General features: G+C 43.5%; 1 protein-coding gene across 1 annotated transcript in view; it reads right to left on the reverse strand.

The window, feature by feature from the left end:
• Positions 1 to 13444: 13444 nt before the first annotated feature.
• Positions 13445 to 24579, reverse strand: part of STARD13 (StAR-related lipid transfer (START) domain containing 13) — a 37559-nt gene continuing 26424 nt past the window's right edge. The window contains exons 8-13 of the mRNA XM_010087806.1: positions 22727 to 22934; positions 21687 to 21801; positions 20681 to 20902; positions 18526 to 18743; positions 13942 to 14118; positions 13445 to 13562 (exon numbers count right to left, since the gene is read on the reverse strand). Coding sequence (XP_010086108.1) covers positions 13445 to 13562; positions 13942 to 14118; positions 18526 to 18743; positions 20681 to 20902; positions 21687 to 21801; positions 22727 to 22934 — 1058 coding nt within the window. The remainder of the gene's footprint in view (positions 13563 to 13941; positions 14119 to 18525; positions 18744 to 20680; positions 20903 to 21686; positions 21802 to 22726; positions 22935 to 24579) is intronic.

Genomic DNA, 24579 nt, shown 5'->3' on the forward strand with positions numbered 1-24579 from the left:
GAAGGCATTTACATGCCTGATACATTGACACTGAGAAGAGACTGCTAGCATATGGCTTTTAGAAATCATTTTCTCTGGTTTAGTACATTTGGTTTATGACCAATCCTTAATTCCTGTGGTTGGAGTTATCTCACAACTTTCCCTTGGACCTTTTGTTGAACAGATGCTTTCCTCTCCTTGGTTTTCCCTCACTGATTTGGACAGGTATAAGCATGTTTTGAAGACAGAGTGATGGAAGAGCCTGAGCGTCAAATTCTCCAAGAGAAGACTGGGGAGAAACAAAATGGTTTACTTTTCCAATTTAGGATTTAACGCTGATGTTGCATGATCAGAGACAACACCTAACTGGAGCAGGGAACGTAACTGAGTTAGAGATGAAGGAGAATTGCACAAAGTAGTGCCAGGGGAAAGGACACCCCCTTTCCTAAACCAGACACAGGGGCTTAGAACAGGGGGACATGAGTCTATGCTGCTGGGAGCAATCAGTAGATCACTCAACTACTACTCAGGTTGCTAACGACTGCATCTGACTTCAGAATGTCATTGGGGAACTTCAGCTAAAGGAACTGTGTCTTTCTCAGTGGGGAAAGCAGCAGGAGCATGTCCAGGCAGGGGTCATGCCTGCTGATGGGAAGAGATGGGAAGGGTGAAAGGGCTTCCCTTTGATTTGCTCAGTAAAAAAGCAGAGAGCAGGAACTGGGATGTCTTTGCTGTCTCACTTGTCAGAAAACTGTGTGGCTGGCCTTGTTCCTGCGCCCATGGACACGGCAGGGCTGGGCCACCCTATTGCAACAGCTGGCACTCCGCTGCTGCCTGGCTACCTACCTGCTGGAAACTTGTGGGTAACTGAGTCAGATGGTCTCTTCATGCCATTTGTGTTGAGTGTGGAGACTTTAAATCTCAGCACTTTGGTGTAGTAATCCAGCACTTCACTGCTGCTTTTGCCAGGGTCTGAGATCTTGGAGCTGTTGGTCCAAGCCTCTTCCAGGTTGGCCGGAGGGTCTCCTTTGAGCAACTGGATCTGGCCCTGACAGCATTTCATTCCAAAGCATTACTGAATGTCTGCGGGCCTCTCATTTTTTCTCTCAGCAAGATACATTAGCAAAATATTATCAACATTGTTTATTAGTAGAAATAGAGAGAGAACGGAAAAACCCCTACATTATTTTGCCCGCCTTGTGAGTTACTGCATTAGGAGTGTCCTCGGTATGAAGCGGTGAGGTCATTTTTCTCCGCTCTCTAACTCTAGGCCTGCATCACCTTCAGCTGTAATTGTATTTTTATTGCTTTGTGAATAATGTCAGTCGTTGGAAAGAATATTTTAAAGGAAATGTGGTCTGTGTTAATTAAGAATTATTTATCTACTAAAGCTGATTATGCTGTATTAAATGTGATGTTTATCTACTAGATGACTAGTAGATGACTAAATGACCTCCCAGGATTCCTTTCAACCTGAATGCTCTTTGAGCCTGTGATTCTATGCTGTAAATTAAAACTTATATATGAAATATGATTTTCATTTGTAACTTAAGATTATATTTTTTCCTGAATAATCTATAGAAATAGAAAAGAATTGGTATCTTATCATACTGATTAATATATTTGTCCTCTAGTCCCAGGCTTAAAATGGTCTCTTTTTATACTAATGTGTATTTTGGTATTGAGATGAAGGTAAAAAAATCAGGGTAAGTGATGAAGTATTAAAAATACATATAAAAATTATTTATAGTCTGATAGGATTTGCTGAAGAAGAGCAAATTTTAAACTGCTGTATATTTACGCACTGGTGCCTGGTGCAGTGTTGATTGCAAAGAAACAGCTCTCCCTGAATGTATGAAATGCCAGATGGCTTTCTCCATGGCATGGCAATGAATCACTGTGCAATACATTACTCCAGTAGTCAGATGCCTTCACAATATGTAACAAAAAGTGACATTCATTTAATATCAACTGTAGCCAGGTCATACCTAACTTGTATGTTATGTGCGTGTGTGTATGTATGTTATAATTATTTTGCTGCTGATCCTTTCTGAAAAGCTGAGCATACGTGATTCCCCTGGGTTTGAGGGGTTCAGGGGGCCTGGGCAGAGCAAGTCCGGAAGACCATGGGTGCACCAGCCCCTCCTGACCCTTCACTAACCATTAACCATCCAGTGAGGTGCTGCCATGTGCTATTTAATGGCCCAGCCACAGCACAACGTGTGAAACAGCAGTCTGAGCACAGAGGAGACAGCACAGGCTCTTCCTGTGGAGGCTGGGTGATATGTAACCACCGACAGGCAGATGGCACCAGCTGGATATCTAATTTGTGGGTAAATTGGGATTTGTTGCTCCAAAGCTGTATGATCCCATCCACTCATAGACTGTGGCCCAGAAAAATAACGCAGCCTTTGGTGATCTTCCCTTCAGAAGAGTTTTTAAAAATAGCACTGCAGAGCAGCGACCAGCTCGAGCTGGGCACAGCAATTGCCCAAGTCTTCTCCTAAGCAATCTGCCCATGGTGCTGCCTGGGCACAGCCAACGCATAGCTCTTGGTGAAGGAATTGCACAGTGATGGGCCAGGGGAAATACAGGCTGGTCTGATGGAGATAATGGTATGGTTTTGCCTCAGGACTCTCTGCCTCTCCAGTGTGAGTTTCTTGTCAGTCTTCTTGAAAGAAATCACCCTCCACTACCAACAAAAAAGCCCTTGAATAGACAAAGATTAGGTACCTGTCCAAGGAGAATTGGGGTCTGCTCATGCAAACTGATGGGGTAATCACCTCCTGCCATCAGGCTGTGGGCTGTGGGGCACTTGCCATTCAATACCATGTGTGAGTGATGGTCTCGCACTTCCCCATCACATCCAGAGCAGAAGTGCTGACAGTAGCAAGGACTTTGAGCAGAGCGGACTCCATATTCAGGCTGCAAAGACAGCTCAGGGTGGGATGGTATTTTATTTTCTGAAAAGCCACCAGAGTCTGCATGTGATGGATGTTAACATGCCATGTGATATGTAGACTAGTTTCTTGATTTTTAACCGTGCTTCTAGAATGAAATGTTACTCCCATTTTGCTCAGTGCTCCAGTTTAAACATGTTGTAAAATACAAAATTGTATTTTTGTTCAATATATTTTTGTGACGTGCATGCAAAGCTTCTGTTTTATTTCCTAAAAAGATTGTGCAGTGTGACTGTGGGAAGGATGTCTTTCCTAAATGAAAGAATGGATGTTACATTTTTTTTTATAGCAATTGAACAATAAGAATTGAAATAAAAATACTGTATGTAACAAATTGTAACATGATCTTACTGTTTAATCTGTCCAGTCTCTCTGTTTGCAACATGAAGTACAGAGTACCCCAGGAGAGGCTGTTACGATAATTCTGCAAGAAGTTTATGTTGCTGTTTGTTTTTCCATGCCACGTAAATAACTGTAACTTTTGATGGAGATTGCTGAGGCCCCTGTCTGAACAGAGGTTTTTCCAGCAGACCTAGGGCTTTGGAGGGGATTTGGTTCTTTGATTTTTTGTTGGTTGGTTTTTTTAGAACAACTGTTGCTATTTAAACAGCCTGTGGAAGTAACTATACCAATATGAGAGTGTTTGGTTGCAATATCTTATTCCATAGTAATACTGCAGTAAATTTGACAGCTTTCCTATTCTAGTAGAGTTACTCACAGGGGTTATTTGAGGGATTTTGTCAGCATAGTCATGGCACTAAGCCATAGTTTGTGGCATCCTTGTTAAACATCCTAAGGAAAGTCAATGTCAAGGTTAAAGGAAGTGGGAACAGAAAGGGACGAGACTAATGAACGGGACAGTGGCCGTACAAGTGCTTTTGAGTCGCTTAGAAAAATTAATCTGTTCATTCTGCTTGCAAAAACCCCTTAGGTGAAAATGCCCTTATTCAGGGTGAAGAAGTGAATTTTAGGTGCTAGAGTTCAGCTTCATCTGAGAAAGTTAAGTCTTGTTCCTTCTTCACTCATGCAATGCTGAGAAGAGGAGGTGAGGAAAGGGAAGCGGAAAGAAAGCTCTTCCCACCCTTGACGTGCCACTCGTGGGTTGGCAAACCACACTTTGCCAGCCATCATACGGCTACGGCTGGTGCTGGTGGGTTAAGCCCCCCCCCTTTTTAAGAGATTGGAAAAAGAAGGAATAATGAGGTGAGGTGAAAGTGGCAGGGTCCAACATATCAGAGGCTTTTATTTTGTTTCATGAGTTGAACAGAAACACTACTCTCTGTCAAACTGTTCTGAGAAAATTAAGACCGTCAAGAAACCAGGAAGTTGAAACCAGAAAGTCTCGGCCTACAGCCGAGACACTTGTGGGTGCTGACGTTTTGCTGGCTGTTATTTTGTGATGCTTTGTGTGTTTGTGAAGGAGTGGCAAAAGGGCCAGTGAGGCAGAGAGAAGCCGGGGAAAATGCTAACGAAGGAGGGCAGAAAAGCCACAGGCAGAGGCTGATGCGCAAGTTCCCTTGTCCAGGGAGCTGAGAGAACAATCCCCTGGTCTGGGGATGGGCCATGGGACTTTGAGTATTCTTTGTTAAAATTAAAAAAGAATCTACTCTGAAAACTCCTTGCCCCCCATATTTGTCACTGAATGATGCACCTCCTACGTGATGACTTTTACTGTCAAAAACCTTTTCTTCGTCACAAGAGTTACAACACAACACGACAAAGCATTTTATCTCGTCCCAGCTCTCCTGAGCTCAACCAAATGTATTTCTGGCCCAAGTCCCAGGAGGCCCGTGTGCATCTGAGGTGCAGGAGAGGTGTCACTGTCACCGCCACTGATCAAAGCAGTGGGAATGACAGTGGTAATGTTTTCTAAATACTGCAAATTCGCATCCAGTTGGATTAGTTTCTACTTTAATTATTTGCTGTTAGCGGAAAGAGTTTCTTCCTTACTAAGAAGGGTTTAGGTTTATTTTTTGGCAGGGAGGGATGAGTTTTAACTCTTCCCCGCTAACCTGGGATGTATAATGTACTTCTCACTGATTTTTTTTCTGGCATCAGTCCTTGCAGGGAAGGAGAGGATCTGGGCAGTGCTTTCTCAGCCCCACCTGTTTGGCCCTGAGGAGCTGGAAGAGTCTCCAAGCTGGAGCTTCCCCCCGAGGCTGTGTCCTGCTGGGCTGCACACCCCACCCAGAGCCCTGCCGAGCCCCAGGTCTCTCCTGCGGGGGATGTGCAGCAGGGCCCGGAGGAAGAGGAGTGCCGACGGCATGTCCCGGCGGGATGCTGGCTGAAATGGAGGCCTGGCTCTTGGCAGCGAGCTGGCTGTTGCATTGCTGCCTTCTGTGCTCAGGGCTCTATAAGAGACTTTCGGCAGCGCTGTAAACCAGCGGGGCTGCACAAGCACAACACCTGACCCAAGAAATCTGTTTTTCCTCCTGCCGGAGGGAACTGTGAATTGGCCAAGTGTTTAGTTCAAGAGGTGTAACGGTATAAACTACCTGCGCTGTAAAGTTTTACGAGGTGACAAAGTTTTGTAGTCAGGCAATAGCATGGTCAAGCTGGAGGCCATCAGATGCCCTGCCATGAAAGGGAGGGGAGCAAGCTCCGAGGAGGGCTTCCCAGCAGGCTGCAGCCTCTCCGGTCAGCCCAAGGGTGCCCTGAGGGGAGGGAGGGAGGCTGCCGCTCCTCCAGCCTGGGACAGGTGTGATCCAGGGGCTTAGTGCTGCGTGAAGAACGGAGCAGGGCCAGCTCCAGCTCTCTCACCACCTCTTGCCTCGTCAGGCACGTATTTATTTACATTTGGACTATGAAATGGGGAGCTAAATACCAAGGTATGACATAGGTATGCCAGGGCGTATAGTTTATTTAGAAGACAAAATGCTATTTATAGGCCTTACAGATTTTTTGTTCATGGTTATTACTTTGCCTTCCTGTCTCTGCCAGGATCAAATGGGTCTTATTTCCAAAAGCTGAGAAAATAAACGCTCATAAAGTAAGCTGCCAGTGTTGCAGTCATCTCTCCTAGAGCTAACTGAGCCTCCAAGTCCACTTCGGATGGAAGTTTGTGAATTTTATACACATTTGTAACTCATTTATCTGCCACATTGCTGCAGGATCTGTGAGCGGATATTGCCTTTCCTTGCACCTCGCAGCGGGAGGCGGCAGGGTCCTGCACTCGGCAGGACATGCTTGCTCCTGCTTGGTATTCACAGGCACATTCCTCCAGCTGGTGATATATATTATTATTGGGCTGAAAGGAAAATAATGCAACCGAGCTCTTATTATTTTCTCCTTTTATCTGTTTGGTCATATTAATGTGGGATAATCATTATATAAATGCACAGGAGACGCTGTCAAGGACACATTCATTTTTAAAGTCCTCCAGTGCTCTTGTACTTCAGTCATTCATCTTCTGTCTTTAATTACAGCAAGTGATCTCAGAGGCACTTAAAAGATTAAATTACTCAATTATTTGAAAAACCCCAATGCAATAACTGTATCTCTTTTTTGATAAATACCAGTGATTGCTGAGAAAGGTTGCCCAAGGCAAGAAATACCAGGAGCCCAAGGAGGCCATGTTGTAACATTTTGGCTTAGCCCAGTGATACCCATTTAATTTTTCATTATTTGCAACCATTATTTTTATTTGCATTGATAATAACCACAAACTTTTCCATCGCTGTCCTGCTGGTTTCAGCAGTGAGATGAATGTCACCGCTCAGTTATTTACAAGTGTCTTGACCCCTCTCTGAGTGCAAAGAGAACAGCAGTGAGACCAACAGATAATAACCCCAGCTTAAAAAGATGTAAGACCATGGCTGGGCATTGTAATGGCCAGGTGGTAAATTCCATTGTGGATGGGGTTTGGTCTGGTGTTTGGGAAGGGGCTGCGAATAAAACACGTGGTGGCTCACTCAGTGTTGGGGTGGGTTCGCTGCTGGTGGGGTTGGGTGTGCACTGGTGCCATGCTGGTGGGAAGTCTGGCTTCGGCTTTGCACCTTGTGGGAAGCGGAAAAGGTGGACTGCCAAAAGCTGACTCTGAAATGGTGCTCCTGCTGTCCCACGGCCCCAGCAGGGAGCTGTCTGTGTGTCCCGCATGCGGGCACAGCTGCCAGCGCTGTGAAAAATGCAGCTGCAGCAGACCTCATCCTTCCTCACCAGAAGCTCTGTTGCTCACCAGGGATCCCCAAACACAGCCACTGAAGAATGGGAGATTTTTCCTAAATCAGTTTTTTTACCTCTTTTGTAAAGCAGCAGCTATGTGATGAGCCCAACACTGTGAGCCCAGGGAAGGGGCTGGCACGGTCCCTCCTCTGGGGGCCAGGAGGAACGGGACATAAAAAAAAAAGAAATCCAGGCTAAAGAGCTAAAATCTTGCTCTTTATAGGCCCCATTCTGAGATTCCATCCCCTTGGGGGCAGGCCAACAGTGAGCAAAACACCGGAGCAGCTGTGAACCCAGAGTGGTCTGCACTTAGAGCCGTGGTGGGCTCCTTGCTGGTGCTGGTTAGTGACAGCCGGCAGTGTGACACATGGACAAGCGTTTGGTGTCGAGAAACAAGCTCCCTGCTTTCAGCTACCCCCATGGCAAACCTCTAAACTGAAAGAGTCTAGGGGGAAAAAAAAGAAATCCCTGTTTGTGGTCAAGCCAGACCAGCTGTGGTGCTTCTGGTCCCAGAAAGCTGTCCTGCAGGCGTGCAGGGCACCGCTGGGCAGCAGATGCTGCTGGGAGGGGTCACTGTGGTCTGCTCCCCCACCTGTGGTTTCCATGTTTATTTAATTAAGAGGGAAAAAAAAGTAATTTGATACATTTGCTCTCAAGGAAAAGGAGCTGTTCAAGAAAGGAGCAGGCCAGGCATGGTTTGGGGAAGGACAGATGGCCTTGCGGCTAATTTCCTCCCATAAATGGCAAGCTGTTGCAAATCCCCACTGTAGCAAGTGCTGGCTCTGTGTTTCAGCCATGTGTCTGTCTCAGAGCTGCTACAAGCAGGTGAAAGAGAAAGAGCAGAGTCTGCAGTTTTATGCTGCGTTTCCCCAGTGCCCTTTTGCAGATTCAAGTATTTTGATTAAGAAGCCGTAATCGTGTGTTTGGCTGGCAGCAGAGCTCCATGCAGCTGCTCTGGCCAAGCAGGGCAGTCTCCTGCCAGAGCGGAAGCTCTCGCTGCAGAAAAAGGTATTTCCACGTTGAAACACAGTCACAGCTGGGACCCCATCCTGTCTCCTTTGCAAACTGTGCCAATGAACTACACAAGTCTGGTTCAGGTCTGAGCTCAAGGTAAAGAGCAGTTCACTACATTCAGATGGCGGCTACTATTAGCCTCCCCATCTTGCCAGACACACACCCCCTGGGAAAGGATCAAAGGCCCTGACTTCTTGTTGCAGTGGGACTGAGGAGCACCTGTGCTGTGACGCAGACTCTTGGTTATTTTCCTGCTCTTGCCTTCCTGCCTCCCTGGAGGAAAGACACAGAAATTAATCTCTCCTCACCCTGGAGTTTTGTCCTTAGGCTGGCAATGCCTGACTGCCCCGTTGCAGCTGGGGCTGGGACCATTGACTGCCTGGCCATGCTCACCCTGTGCTGAAGGCTGAGCCCTGTGCCCTTCTGTGCAGCCCGGGGACTGGAGGAAGCGGTGTGCCAAGGCTGGGCGAGCTGGGCGCAGGCTGGAGCCCAGCCTGCAGACAGGCATGCAGAGACTTGAGCGGGGGAGAGGGCATGGTGGGCTCAAGAGCTGGGCTTAGACAGGAGAAGAGAGCAGTGGAAAATAGCTGCTTGTGGGAGGTCAGTGGTGAGGTAGTGGGACAGAAATGCTAGTTTCAGAGTCAAAGAGGCAGAAGAAGGTAAGTGCCCAGGTTACTTTGTATGAAAAATAGGGTAACCTTCATCAGAGGCATAAAGAGTCACTGGTGTTTGGGTCTTCTTGTGGATTAGGAAAGGTATCTGGGAGTGTGTGAGACCTCCCCAGCATTAGCCTATAAAAGACAGGCAAATAGTTGTCTGCAGTGTTGCAATGTTTTCCCTGTTGTTTAATCATTAACCCAGACCCTTTGCTCTGCTCCAGCTTAGCCCTTGAGTTCCACGTACCTGTGTGTTTGCTGAGTGGAGCTTCTTGCACACTGAAGCAGGACAGTCCAACAGCAACAGAGTGCTAGGTGGGATCTGCTCTGTATCCACTGCTGCTTTGGAGGAAAATGTTAGCTTTCTGCATAGTGTAACTGACTGACCTGTGATGCTGAGGGCAACCAGATGCCTCAGAGTTTTAATTGTATGTTTTAACAAAGTCCAAACACCCACCTTGTTCTGAATCTGGGGTTTGATGCCCTGTATTCCTGGTCTTTATGCACCATGATGTGCAATAACAGTTGGAATAACATGATCTGACTGGCTTAGCACCCATCCAAATGAAGCTGTTGTGCAGCTGTGATGGACACACATCTGGCAAGGAGAGCATGACAAGGCCATGCTAAATCCCCAAAGGATTGTGAGCAGGTAATGCCATTCAAGTGCTGCTTTCTGTTTGGCAAGGTCTGTATTCACTCCCCAGCTCTTCCATGTCGCTGTTGAGCTGGAGCAGTAATATCAGTTTTCATCCTCTCCTATTTGATTTGCAGGCTCCAGCAGTCTTCTGGATATTTCTTCCAATATTTTCATCTCACAGTCATTTCAGTCTATTCAGCCTGTGCTCTTGTCTAACAATTATCTGCTGTCTCTTAGGCATGCCAAAATCCTTCAAGGCTCACACCAATTTTGCAGAGCAAGTGCATCAAATGACGGGATGCCTTGCTGGTCACTCCTGCAAGGTGTTGTAAAAAGGATGGATGCCCAAGAACTCAACATTATAAAGACTGCACATACTAGGAGCTGAAGCATCAGTTCTGTTAGGGTTAAGACAGTCTGTTTTGCCCTGACATTGCTGTAGGCGAGTAGGAGGGAGAACAGGGAATGAGAGCACATCGCATGTTATATTTTTTTGCAAAAAAGGACAGACTTACACAGCTGGCCACGGCAGAGCATTGGAGGAAAGTGCTTCCTTTCTGTCCAATGTTTAATACTGAGCTTTCCCTGAATGGTGGGACGTAAAGGCTCATCCCCTCCTAGATGGTCACTCATAGCTGACTCCCTGCTCAGCATCCTGTTTTCTGAGACTCTGCTTATTTTGGTAATTCATGAGAGAACTGGAGAGATACAGGCCCATCCAAAGGGACCTTTACTCCATCTGTAGATATGTGTTAGGTCAAACCACAGGAATCACTGTCCTGTTGTTGCATCTTTTTCTCTTTTGCCCTGGCTTGATGGATTTGAGACAGCTGAAGCCTGACTGTGAATCCAACATCCAGCATCCTAGTTCCACAGTCACTCTTACAAACCTACACTTTGATTATTAACAAGAACATATGTGCAAAAACATGTTTGAATTCAGTGGGAGTCAGGAGACTACACACTGCTGAGGACCCGAGTTTACCTTTCTCAAGCCAGCCATCCTAGCTTGATGGTTTCTTTGGAAAACATAATCCTTGCCATGAAGCTCTTGTATAATTAAGGACACTATAGGATAAGTATAATGGACAACAATATAATTTTGAGCCCGAAATCATTATTGAGGTGCCATATCAGAACAGTTTAGTGTACAGTGAGTTGCAATAAACAAAGCAAAGGCTTTCTTTGGTGTTTCTCATGCCAGTGGATGAAATGAGCGCACAAAGGAAATGTGATTCTTTAGTGTATGCAAATTTATTCAACTCTGCAATTATTTATTTACAACTAATGACTGATACCAACAGATGAGGTAAAAATATGAGGTATTGATACGAGTATAACATTTAAAAATGCAATTATCATAATGTATTCTCAATGGCAATGTAACAATACAAAATACTGTGGTAGCTGAATGGTAGACATGGCATAATGTGCATTTTAAAGAAATCTTATTTCATTTATACATGGCTTAGAGATGCCAGAAGCACATGACAGAGCTTCTGCAAGGGTAGGAGGACAACCCTACCCTGCTAACAGCAGCAAGTGGCACAGGGCCCCTTCCAGCTACACAATGACTTGTCAGACAGGATACAACCACTGTCCAGGTTTTCCCTTCATTTTCATAAGAAATGATTTAGTGTCAGACAACTGCCATTCCCAGGGCCAGAAATTCTGCATCCATTAATACTGAGGCACTATTGTATTCATTTATGCAAACTAATGTAGCAGAAGTGCTCTAATTGCTCATGTTTTGGAAAACAGCTGTCAAGAAACCTGTGGCCAAGGCTACAGGCATTTGGGGAAGAGGTGCTGCTTCGGAGATGGTGGTTCTGCTGGAACCAGGGGACTGGCCTTGCCCTGCCAGCTCACAAGCCACCACTTGCTCCCGGGAAGGCTGGATGTGGGCAAGGGTGGTGCCCTGCAGCTGGCTGGTGACTGCCAGCCCTCAGCACAGCCCCGTGAGGGTCTGAGTGCTCCCCCGTCTTTGAGACTTAAAAACACACAATAGTTGCACATTGCAACTGTTGTTGGCCATGAACTCAAGGCAGGAGCTCATGGGCAGCCAACCTCCCTGATCCTATGAGTTCTACAACAAAATGTGGATGAGACAACTCATGGAGGAAGATGATAATTACTTTTTTGAGGTCCTGCTGCTCCATGGGGACACTGCTGGCTCATGCTGCCCCTGTCTACCCCAAGCTCTTACCAGCTTGCTTCCTCGGATTGCAGGGCTGTCCCCCACCAGCACAGCCCTTACACACGTGTACGATGGCACATGGGGTCGCGCTCTAGCAGCAATTAAGGACCATCCGTTGTCTGCCCCACAGCCCTCATACCTGGGGCAGATTCAGAGTACTGCCTTTGAAGAGACTTCCCTGTTTACTGAAGCTACAAAACTGTAGCTTCATGTAGGAAATGCATCCTGCTTAATTGACCTCATACTAAATCTTAGTGGATTTTGTTGGAAGGACTGAGCTAAAACACTGGCTATGACTCAGCTAGTTTATGCAGCAATAAATACAAAGTGAACAAATGTGATTAATGAAGAACAGTATTAACAGGCTTGTACATTCTTACTGAATCATAGATGTAATATAATTTTTGGTCTTAGGTTAGTTAAAAACAAAACGGAACCCTGCCTCAAAGGTAGCATCAACAAATTATTATTATTACTTTTACAGCATTCTTCCATTAGCAAAATAATAGGTCCCTGAAAATGAAATAATATGCTTAAATGGCTCCTACTCCTCATAGTTCGGGGCTAATCCTGCTCCCACCAATGCTTACAGATGCAGGATCATGCAGATCAGTGCAATATAATATGAAAATGCTTGCTGTTATTATAAAAGCAATCTTTTCAAGCATAGTCTACATTTAGTTTTTCAAATCTCCAAGATGTGTTTAAAAGCTTAAAAAAGTTTAGTTATTTATATAGTAAGAATATTAAAAGGCATGGCATTCATTCTGCATGTCTTTGTGTCCACTGGATGTGGAAAATCTGCTTTGGAGTTTCTTAACAGTTAGCCATCTCTATGGGAGAAGGAAAGAACAACACAGAAACACTTACTCAGAACCTAGACAAAATGCTAAAAAGAAAAAGATTTACAGCTTAATAACTTAGCAGTCTGATTTCAAACACCTCAGTACACACAGCGTTACCTTATACTCTCCAAGAATGAGCCGTTACTTTGAACGCTGCACATAGCGAGGTTCTCTAGTGGCAGGTACACCATTAATTAAGGCAATAGGTAAGTTTTCAACACCTCGTACTAACAGTCACAAGCTTTCTGCAGCTGAATATAAGTGGCCTTCAAAATTTCTGTCTCAAGTACATTTCCATGTATTTTATTTGGTGAAACTAATCCACTCCTCACTATTTTTAAACATACAGTAACCTTCTTCCTCCTTAGTTCTTCTAGTTCTTCCTACATCTATTTCTAGGTACCTTCTCACAGCACACACAAACACAAAACAAATCTGAGAACAGGTGTTTCTGTTACCACATGGATTATGCCGGGTAGCCCTGTGATAACAGCAAACACAGCTTATGTAGCAGTGACACACTAAGAAACAAATGACAGATTCATTTAAGGTCCAACTGATGCATGTGATCTGTACTGAGTAATATACAAAATAATTAATTTATACATATACATATATATAGATAGATATAATATAGATAAATATATACATAATGTACATAATTTATTTACAATTAAAATATGCTTCTTAGAAGCCTTTAAATACCAGCGTTCTGTAACACACAAGTAATGACAATAGACTGACTTTAAAGTAATAATGATAAAAGCTCTCTGAAGAAATGTTTACTTCAATAATTGAAATTAATACAGAAGGGATGTGGGAGGAGGGAAGTAAGTCTCCAGAATTAGAGAACTTTCCTATAAAATTTGTTTCACCTTTGTACAGACCCAGGTCTGGTCATACTTCTGTAGCTTAAATAAGATCTTTGCTTTCAGCCTTCCTGTTCCCTGCTAGACCCCCATTTATGCTCACATGCTCCCAGGAACACTTCCTCAGATTTTGGTTTCTGGTCCCTCAGCAATCAAAGGCTGAAATGAGTTTCTGATCCTGGCAACTTCTGCTGCACACAGATGTCCAAAGCCTTTGTTGTACCACTCTGGGGAATGTCCTCTGAAGAAATGGAAAGACAATTATTGAGAAACTCAAATACTCAGGAATCATGCCCTGCAGGAACAGGCTTGCCATGCTTCCTACTCCCTGCTGCCCATAGTGGTGGTGTTGACTTCAAATACTTGTAATTTTAAGAGTACTCTCAAGTTCTCCCTTGCAGTAATCAAATAAGCAGATTTTATTTCTATGCTCACATCATAACAGTGGTAGATGCTGAGTGGAGAAATGAGCTTGGTGGATAAAAAAAAACTGCAGAAATACTCCAAAGCAGCAAAGCTACATTGACTATGTCCTCGGTTCCCAACACCTCCTCCCTCCCTGAGCTGGAGGCTGTTGATCTGCTGAACGGACACCTGCTTTTTGCATGTGGGATACTTACTTTAGATCAATTCTGCAGATATGGGTTAGCCTGGCTTTTCCTGAGCCACATGGCTCTATCAAGTACTGAGAGTCCATCACAATGGCTCGCACAGCTCCCATTAGAGGAGCGTCTTCGTGCTCCACTGAGATGGCAACCAGCATGCACATCCCCTTTGGCAAATCAGTCCTCCATGTCCTGCAGCAACACATTCAAGATGGAATCACTTTAGTAATGAAACTTTCAGGCACACGAGTAAGAAGCTGATTTAAAGTCACAGTTTTATTATCTGCCTGTCCTTGTTGTTGCCTGCAATGCCCCGGATTGTCCTAGGAATCCCTGCCACTGAGATGGCAACCAGCATGCACATCCCCTTTGGCAAATCAGTCCTCCATGTCCTGCAGCAACACATTCAAGATGGAATCACTTTAGTAATGAAACTTTCAGGCACACGAGTAAGAAGCTGATTTAAAGTCACAGTTTTATTATCTGCCTGTCCTTGTTGTTGCCTGCAATGCCCCGGATTGTCCTAGGAATCCCTGGAGGGGTTTTGTGTTCTAAGTTTGTTGCTCAAAACAGGCCACAGAAACTTACCACACTCAGATTTTAGAGCTAGATCCCCTCCTGTAAATGTATTAATTTTAACAGTGGGTACCATAATTTTGATAAAAACCGCTCAGAGGTTTGGGGATACATTTGTACACAAGGAGGCAAATCAACCCCCAAAACTCCCACCTTCTGAAATGACTCAGGGAAAGATCTTGCAATCGATGCTATGTACCTTATTTTCCTGAAGGACAATATCCACCTGATTGTGTTGTTGCTGCCCCACCCGAGTTGGGACTCTGACCGTGATGTGGAATGACCACCCATCTATGTTGCTGCAGGCTCCAGGTGGAGAAGTTCTGCTTCTCCAGACAAGAATTTGTAACTACCATGTCTTACAGGGCACGATACAGCCTTTTGCAGATAGACAGAAGTTTTGGAAAGGGCATAAAGTGAGCACAAGGCATCCAACAAAGGCTGAAATGCTGGATTGCACCCATGCAGATTTACAGAAAAACAAATACAGTTCAGCAAAGCAGAAATCCTCACTACCACCTACACTGGCTGCTGAAACTCCAAGAATGCTTCAAGGGCATCTGAATTAAAAAAAAAGTGTCCTTTAATGATGAGCATTTATTTAATCAATGACATTAATGTACAATACTCTTGGTAATGTTGAGTATAAATGGAGGACATTTTACCTGGATGTTCTGCTGCTTATATCCACTGACATACAGCAGCTGAGGAAAGTCTCCTCAGGTGGCTGGTGACAATTGCTTGATGGTCATTTGCCACTACACACTCCAAGCAGCAATTGCAAAGTAGAGTCTTACATGGTTTATTGATTGTGATAGCCAAGGGCTAAAACTTCATGTTAACTTCTTTAGGAATGATAGTGAAGTTGAGGCTCCATTTCTTTAGGTAGGCTTTGGTTTACTCCCAAGCAAATATTTCAACCAACATCCTCTCCAACTATCCTAGAGGGACTGGTCAAGCAGGCACCCACAAAAGTATCACTTATCCATTTGCTTCCTTCCTCCTCACTGTCAGTCCCAAAAAGAGACATCTCTAGGAAACATCCTCCTCCTTTCCAATGCCACGTAGCAAGCAGCAGCAAGCTTTTTGCAGCCTCTGCTAATGTAATCATGTGCTCATCTACTTCTTCTCCCAACACGAGCTATGCTCCATGTTATTTTCCTTTATAGGAGGAAAGGAACATTTTCTGGACCATAGAACCATGTTCTGTCTCACCATTGTTACAGAACTATTGAGTAGATTTTACTTGGGAAATAGTAATAGCTAATGACAGGTGGTTGGTTTCTTATTACCCACATGTTTCTTTTCACAAGCAGTCAGGTTTTGGGCTGGCCTGTTAAGATGTATTTTTATTCTGAGCCCTGTCAGGCATTTCATTCTTTCCCCTTCTCCCAACTTTCTAGCCTCTCTGACATGCCGCAGAAGTTTTCTACCAGGTTCAGGAGACCTAGACTTTAATACTTAACATTTTTTTTTCTTGTTCTGTTACAATTCTCTACATATTCTGGTGTCTCACATCTTTCTCATCTGCCTTGAATCTCACAGGATAGGCCTATGCACTTTTCTATGCTGTAGGAAGAACTGAGAAACTCCCACTGTGCTGTGTAATGTGCATCATCTTGCCATGACTGCCTGAGTCAGTGATTATGCTGCCTTGGGAAGTATTATGTTTTAGCAGGTAAGCTGCTTTCAAGGACTGTTGAATTTTGGACTTCAGCAGATTATTTTAACATTCTGCATTTTTCTTATATGAAATTGAGCTGTTATTCAAGACAATGCAGGAAGATACTGTCTTCAGAAGGTTTTACGTGTGTCTGTGCATTAATAAAAATGATGAGCTGTCCTGGCAGATGAAACACACAGAGAGTAGGAAATCACACCTCACATCTACTGTGAAATGCTGAACCACCTACTGTGAGTGCCTGCAGTGCTTAGATGTGACCATATCATCTTGGTAACTACGCGGCACTCATTTGGGCCATTTGTGGAAGTGGAAAACTCTGTATCCCAAAGATTGCAGAAGATTTATGATTCCTATTCCCAGTTATACAGACTTCAGCCAGTTTCTGTACTTCTCTAAATATTTTACAGTAGTAAAAATGGACATGACAGCTAACTCACAGAGATGCTGTGATACTTCATGAGTATTAAACATTTGAGGAATCTTTAATAAAAAGTGATGCCTGTGCAGGGCAGCCAAGAGCTGTGTCAGATCTCAGGCATATGAAACATTGCCCCTATCCTCTTACCATTAGAATCTTCTTAAGGGAGCCTAATCTCCTTATTATGACTACCAAATTGAAAAAGAAGGGAGAAAAAAAAAAGAAAAGAACAACTAAGTCTATCCTTTCACAGCCAAAAGTTTGATTGGGAAGGGGAAAATTGCTGTCCATTAAAATATATTCATGTCCCCAGATGTGAATTATAATTTCACTATTCACTTCCCACCAATCATAAGGTATCAAACTGACTGTGATATTGCTGTCTAACCTTGCTCTAGACTTAATGATATAAATCAAGAGACAAACAACAGAATCTGACAGATTTGCCTGATGGCAGTTTTCAGCCCTTAAAAACCCACCAGGATTCAGTTTTATGATATGTATTCCAGTCCTTGGGGGTCATTCTGGGTTAGTGAAAGGAATGAGAACTCAATGGCAAGATTTTTCTTTAACTGATGTGACTGCACAGCAGGTCTTTAAAGAACATAAAACAGCATGAAGCCTAATAGTGAACTAAGTGGCAAATAAGAGGACAGAATTACAGTCATCAAAACCTCCCCACCACTCCCAGGCAACCTTCTTGGTGCTATGCAGAGGGCCAAATTTATCACTGGTTTAAGGGAGTAATATTATATAAGAATATTAATTATAAAATAATACAAATAAGATAAATAATTTAGCCCACTATACTGTGGGAAGGCAAAGGGAAGAGAGTAATGGAGAGAGCTGGTGTTTTCACATTATAAAGAACTTAGAGAAAATATTTTTCAAATCTTCCCCAAGAGTTCAAAATTATTCTTCTTTTATACCGACAATATCTGCATGTTATCATTCTCTAAGAGAATACTAAAGTTCATAGAAGGGATGTACTATTACAATTTTTTTTTTATAGCGCTCATCTTTTTCCTTCAATCTTTGTTCCCTCTAATATAATTCTGACTCACTGGACTATTTCCTTTGTCAAAACTGCTTAGTATTTCTCTGGCACATCATTTCAATCAAAGCAAGCAGACACCAAGAACGGGAATGCACAAAATCATCCTGAAATAAGTAACTGTAGGACTGACCCTGTAAGTGAAATATGTCAGCAGCTCCACAATAGTTCCCAGCAAGCAAAGGGCTAAGATTTCAAAGGCAGAAGGTGCATAAGAGGAATCTATTTTGTCTGTTCTGTACAGGCAAATAGAGAAGGGCAGAACTGGGACTGAATTTAGAATATTGATACACAGCTATATGTTTACTTAAGAGATGTCATCCCCTGGAAGACAGTCAGAGTACTTATGAACTGCCTCTTTCTGTTCATTTCCACACTAGGATTTTTACAGGTTAGCATTTCGTGGTCTACAAAGACTCCAACTGCAAATCTAAAATAACAACTTATATAGATACCATATAACAACCTTAGCTTAAAAGCATCACTATCTTCTCTACTAAACATTTGGCTCTTAAACATCAAACATTCCGCAGAGAACAGCAAAAGCAGTGTAAAAAACAATTGGGTTCTATCTGCACTGTTTTGACAACAAACAAAGCTAAGAGAACGGCAGCTATTATCAGACCTCTGTTCTAAGGAAGAAATTATATTTATGGCCTCAGGAGTATGTGCTGCTCAAATTACATTGAAGAAAAGGTCAGCATGCTCTAGGTGTACAATTTTAATTCAGTTTGAGAAATCAACACTGCTGCCCCAAAGTAGAGTTCTTGAAGCACAATTATACAGATGTAAAGGCTGAGATAAGACCAGGTCTTCCTTTTATGCACTGCAGGAAGCAAAGGTACTGGAGAACTGCCCTTAGCTTACCTTAGAACAACAAAATCTCTGATGGGATGGGGAGCCATGCTGTTCAAAACATACTGGTAGACTTCTGTCTGCTTGTCCAGGCTCTCAACCACCTTCCACTGCAAGAAGTCCTCATCCCAGAGGTGACGTTCTCTTAGCACTCGGTTCAGAACAACTGATGGAGGGGCTTCAACTTCCACTGAGGCTTTCCAAAGCCTAAGGGGGTTCCCATCTCCAACCTGGAGTAAAATAACAAAGACCATAAAACCCCATGATACATATGTGTATGTGCAGCAGAGGATAACTGATGACAGGATCTTGGTATGGGTATCCGGCTTTGGCTTCAGAGCATGCATATTTCCCTGCTAGCAATTACTATATTGCTATTGCTGCTGCTCTTCCTGTATGTGCAAACATATGCACACTAGTCCTGGATGGAAAACTGATACGTTACTTCTTTTCTCATACCAGTGTATATCTGGACCAGTTCCCATAGCTCCAGTAGAGTTGCTGTATTATTTCTGGTGTGACAGCCCAAAGCATCCTCAGCATATTGAAGAGTATGCGTACGTAGAAGTAAAAACAGATGAAAAGAGAGACCAAAACCCTGTGCTGAAATAAAGCTACCACCTTGGGCAGCAATCTGATGCACTAGCTGGGACTGAGGGTCAATTAGCTCTCCTAGTTAATTATCAGAAGAGCAGAACACATGTAGATTCACTTATGTGTCAGATACACAGATGTTTGCTCCTCAAAATAGCCACAAGGGAAGCATTGGCAAAACGCCTTTCAAAGAAGGAACACACAAACTGCTTGCTAACTCTTCCTAGCTCGCAGTTCCTGTTACTTGTTACACTTCCACAGCAAGCAATAAGGGGAGCAGAAAGTGCTAGGCTATGTAAAAGATTAATATCCTAAATTCCACACGTACTGCATTTCTGCATGGTTTTAGGGCTGTCATATTTCAGGCAGCAAACAATTTAACTGTAAGCACCGTATCTGGCAAGCCCTGCTTTTCTAACTCCCCCCTACCCTGGCATCCTCACATACCGATGCTAGTGCTCTAGAAACCCCCAGCACCTCCCACAGACCCAGGATGGTGTCTCCAGGAACCCAACTCCCACCTTAAATTATTTTATGTTGTTAGAACTTCTCCTCCCCAAATCTCTCAGTTCCCCTATCCTCCTGCCCTAGAGCCTCAGAGGCTCCCAGTCCCCTCTGTAGTCTCACATGCCCTTGATCCCAGACCTGTGCATGCCCCTGTTCACTCCCTCCCCTCTCCCACATCCTACTCTCACCTGAGCCCTGTTACTCGCTCCCCAACCTGGAGAGGTAACTCACAGAAGCTAGCTACAAACCAGAGTAACTGTGATTTCTCTGCCCTAACACTTTCCCAAACAGGGGTAATGCTGCCTCTGGCCCCTAAGACCCCCTGCCCCCTCACTGTCCAGATCCCCCACTCCTCCCAGTGCCCTGCCCCTACCTTACCCATGTCACTCATCCCTAATCCACCCTGTCCTCTCAGTAGCCACTGCTGGTTTACAGACCTCTGTTGTGCCACTGCATTTCCAGCAGCCCTGAACCCCACTGTCTGCAGTGACCCTGCAGTGCCCTCCTCCTGGCTGCAGCAGCCTGGCTTTCCCTGGAGAAGTGATGGAGCCTGGAACAACTTCAGGAATTCTGATAAAAGTTGCAGATACCAAAGATCCACTGGAAACAGGGACAAGAGGATCAGGGATAAAACTGGTGATATGGCTGGCCTGGCTAAGTAAAGCAGTGGGCAGAGTGAAGAGTTCTTTTAATACCTATGTTCTGTCTGTGTTCTCCAAACTCCTGGCAAACAACAGGAGAGGGTCAGAAACGTTGCCTGTCCCCCAGTCAAAGAGCTTACCCAGGTAATGTTATCTGTTGTTTAAAGTCTCGGCTTGCTCTCTGGCTGCATTGTTGGCTGTATAACTTTCTCCATTTTGGAGACCTTAGCTTGCTTAGATTACTTTTCCTGAAATCTCATACTGGAATCACTATTTATTACATTTTTAACTGCTTTTAGTAGTCTTTTAAAAAAAATGTGCCTCCGCAGACAGAAGGGTATATATTTAGCCATGTAACAAGTCAGAGTGTTCCATATCTAGGCTGTGTTTTGCTTTACTGCTTCTTCCATGTCCCCCCAAATTACCTTTTTGTAAGCGAGTTCTGTGTTCTCTATACTGGAACATGTGACCCATCCTTTGAATTTCTCTTTTGCTTCTTTATGGAGATTCTGCATGAGACTTTCCAGGTACATCTGATAGTTCCCCCCTTCCTCATCCACTTGTTTCCCAAGCTCATCCAGGGTGGGAGAATGTACTTCTGCGTCAATGTAGGAGTTTCGGGACTGGTTGACCATCTCGTGTGGGACCTGTGCCACAGAAGGGAGGGAAAACACACAGGGAAAACATCCTGCTGAGAACTTTTCCTTAAGGCAATGTGTTTCTAGGTTGATGGACAATTCAGTATCCGATTGCAACGAGCCTATGATCTGTAAAATAGATACCTACTTCTGTCTTTGCTTATTATGCAAGATGAGAAATGAAAGTAGTATAATGAAACAGTCCACAGCTCAGAAGAGGACTACTCATGCAGAACCATATTAGACTGATCAACTGTATGTCAATACACTTGTGTTACTCCTTTAGCCCCCAGAAATATTGCCTTGAGCTTCTGGGGAAGGGAGATGTGAGCATTATCTGTCCTCTACCTGCAGTGAAGATAGCTGCAGGAATGACTGCATCTCCCTATGTGACTTTAATTTTATTGCATAACACACCAAAATTAAGTGTATTGGCTCTTCTTTTTGAGATTAATAAGTTTTAATTGATGTGTGAAAAGCATTATAATAAAATGAAATGTTAAAACAGCAGACTTTTATTTTAATTAGACTAAAATTTCCTAATACAGTAATTTGGGTTGAAAACTGCCATGGAACAATTACTCTGCATTTTCAGTAGTTGTGTCTTTGACTGCTAGAAGGGAACAGTCATAAAGAAATGAGATAAATAAACTTTAGATGGAGCAAGTTTACAAATAAGTGAGGCACCATCAATCTCTGAGCTAATACAAGACAGGAATTGTAAGCATAAACATAAATACTTCAAAGGATGCTGCATTATGTGGCCATGAATAATGCCGTTTGAGTCTCTCACCTCAAAAAGTTTGTTGCATTCCATTATCATGTGAGCAAGTCCCTGAGTAGCTGCCAGGTTTTCACTGAGGTCCTTCTGATCTGGCTTCCCCGTTGCATATTTTTTCTGTATTACTCTGTAATTGAATTCAGTGTCTCAGGTAAAAAGAGATGAACCTTTTTAATATGAAAGCAAACAGCAGCAGGATGTTCAGAACACCAGAGAGAAAAGTCTATCAGTTTTCATTTATCACAAAGATTGCTCAGACTGTTGAGCCTTTTTTAAAGGAAAAATGTTTACCTAAAATACTCTTGAGCCAAAGGTAAAGGCAGGAAAAATTATGTATGTCCTGCATTAAGTGTTGTACATTTTGGAATGGACTAACAGACATGATATACAGTGGTTTACGTTGTTAACTGCTTAAAGCACTTGCTTGGACACTGGTTATACACATACGTAACCAAGAATCTCAGTGTATTCTGAACCAGATTGGGGGGAAAAAAGTCAGAAGGGACATCAAGCTGGGATCACTAATGTTTAGCAGGGTCTATGCCCTGTTTAATCTACACTCACCATGTTACATGCCATCTTAATGTGGCTTGAAATAAACTCAGTTTCCCAAGTGGCAGAAAGTAGATAGAAAATACAGAGTGAAAAACCACACATTGAAAAAATCTATGTATTAAAATCCTTTAAAACATAGTCAATCTTTGACTTCAACCAGAGCAAAATCAGACTGTTTCCCTTCACAGAAGCCAACATTACTTATGCAAAACTCACTAGTGTCCCACTGAAATTTTACATGCAAAGCAGGCACCGCATATTCACAACAGCCAACCAGAAATGCCTGCTGGGCTTGTGAAAACACCTTCTGTGCAGGTACAAGTGTGCTTCTGGCTCAGCAGCATGGATGTTCCCTTCTCACTGAAATCATGCCCTATGTAATGTATACTGAAAAAAAAGATGCTTTGGAAAGTTTTATCCTGCATGTGTTTAGAAACACTAGAAGCGTCATTTTGTATTAAGGATATGACTATTTATAACACTGAGAAGAAACTTACCTCGGTGAACTTTCTTTCTTCACTATATTGAGATGGAAGAGGGAAGGGGCCAGACAAACAGCTATGTTCATAGGAGTCATCTGATTCTCCTCCACGGAGGTTACGTCGCTCAGGAAGCACAGCAGAGTCTGCAAAACCTCCCGGTTCTCATCAGACATCAGCATGATGGCTGCCTGCACTGCCTGCAGCCGCTGCTCCTTGGGGACGTCTGAGGAAAAGCAAGGGACGTTCAGGGGGGTCAATTGTAAGATCAGACAAGGAGCCAAGAACAAGATAGAGTTAACACAGGCATTCTAACGCTAGAATGGCTTTCTGAAGAGGCAAGTGACAGGGGATGAAGGGGTGAAGACCAGCCGGTTGTTGGAGGTCTGTGGTATTTGCTCCTCCACCAGGCACAGCTCGCCCAGCCAGTGTATGACATTTCTCTGCTTGTTTGAAAAGCTCTTCCCCAAGAAAGAGGCTGAACTTCATTTAAAGTTTATGAAGGGACAGTAGTACTCATATCTTTAAATAGTATTTTTCAGGTTTCTTCTGTCCCCTGGGAAGACAGTTCAAAAGTCTTAGGGAAGCTTCAGGAAAATACTTACACTTGTGTCTTAAACCATAAAAAGAGTTTAATGAAAGCAGTAATGGATACACTTAAATAGCATCTCAGACAGATTAATTTCTAAAACTACCATAAGTTTTCTCACTTTCGTCTTGGAGCCCTCCTCTGGGTATTACATATGCTCTATATAATCAAACAGAAAAAGAACAAAAGGAGATTTCAGTACAGGGAACAGCCAGCTCTTAAGCTCTACCTCCTAGCCTTGTACAAGCACTCTATTTTAAAAGCTTTTAGACATGAATGACAAACTGAACACAGCCCAATGCTGATGATTTTCTTGAAGCGGCATGACCAGATCTTTATAAGAAGTCAGAGTAGCCTTTGCTAAATCCATGCAATGTGTCTTTTCTCCTCACATAGCCTCCTGGTACTCCCTCACCTGTACTGTTGCACTGGTGGGTCTGATGCATAGAGAAGATGACCCACCAGCCCTTCAAGTCATAGGTAAACATTAGGCAACTGAAAGTTTTTGGGAAATGGAGAAAGTTTCATCAGTGCTATGCGATGTAGACTACTACACTGATCATCTCATTCCCAGCCCTCTGTGTTACAGCAAAACCAAGCCATTCTGGATATTTGGAAAAGATCTTCAGTGAGTCCTAGAACAGTCAGAAATCCCTTGCCAACACACTAAGAGGGGAGAAATCTTTCCTAACTTCACATTAATAATTTGTTAAAGAGGATGAAGGGGAAGAAAAGTCACCCAGCTACAGATTTATTTACTTGCAGACATTATGAAATACAATTGGTATCCCAGCAATTTGCAACATTTTTCTTTCTGTCAAAGGAGTTTTGTCAGTGCTGTCTAAACAAGAAAAATATATTTGTTGTTGGTCACATGGAAAAAAATCCACTGCTACTCATTCTTAATCCAAACATCGGTCTCCCATGTCTACAGAGCCCATTTTTTCCTGTTCCCACCTTGGTTTAAACAGATCCATCCTGGAACCATAGAATGGTATAGGTTGAAAGGGACCTTAAAGATCATCGAGTTCCAACCATGAACTCAACATGGGATGCCTTCCACTAGACCAGCTTGTTCAAAGCCTCATCTAACCTGGCCTTTAACACCTCCGGGGATGGGGCATCCACAGCTTCCCTGGGCAACCTGTTCCAGTCTCTCACCACCCTCACAGTAAATTTTTTTTCCTAATATCTAATTTGAATCTGCCCTCTTTCAGCTTAAAAAGGGACGTTATCCCTCGTCCTATCACTACACTCACTGATCAAGAGTCCCTCCCCATCT

The sequence above is a fragment of the Pterocles gutturalis genome, unplaced genomic scaffold (genome assembly GCF_000699245.1).
Source record: "Pterocles gutturalis isolate BGI_N339 unplaced genomic scaffold, ASM69924v1 scaffold28066, whole genome shotgun sequence".
Taxonomy (NCBI): domain Eukaryota; kingdom Metazoa; phylum Chordata; class Aves; order Pterocliformes; family Pteroclidae; genus Pterocles; species Pterocles gutturalis.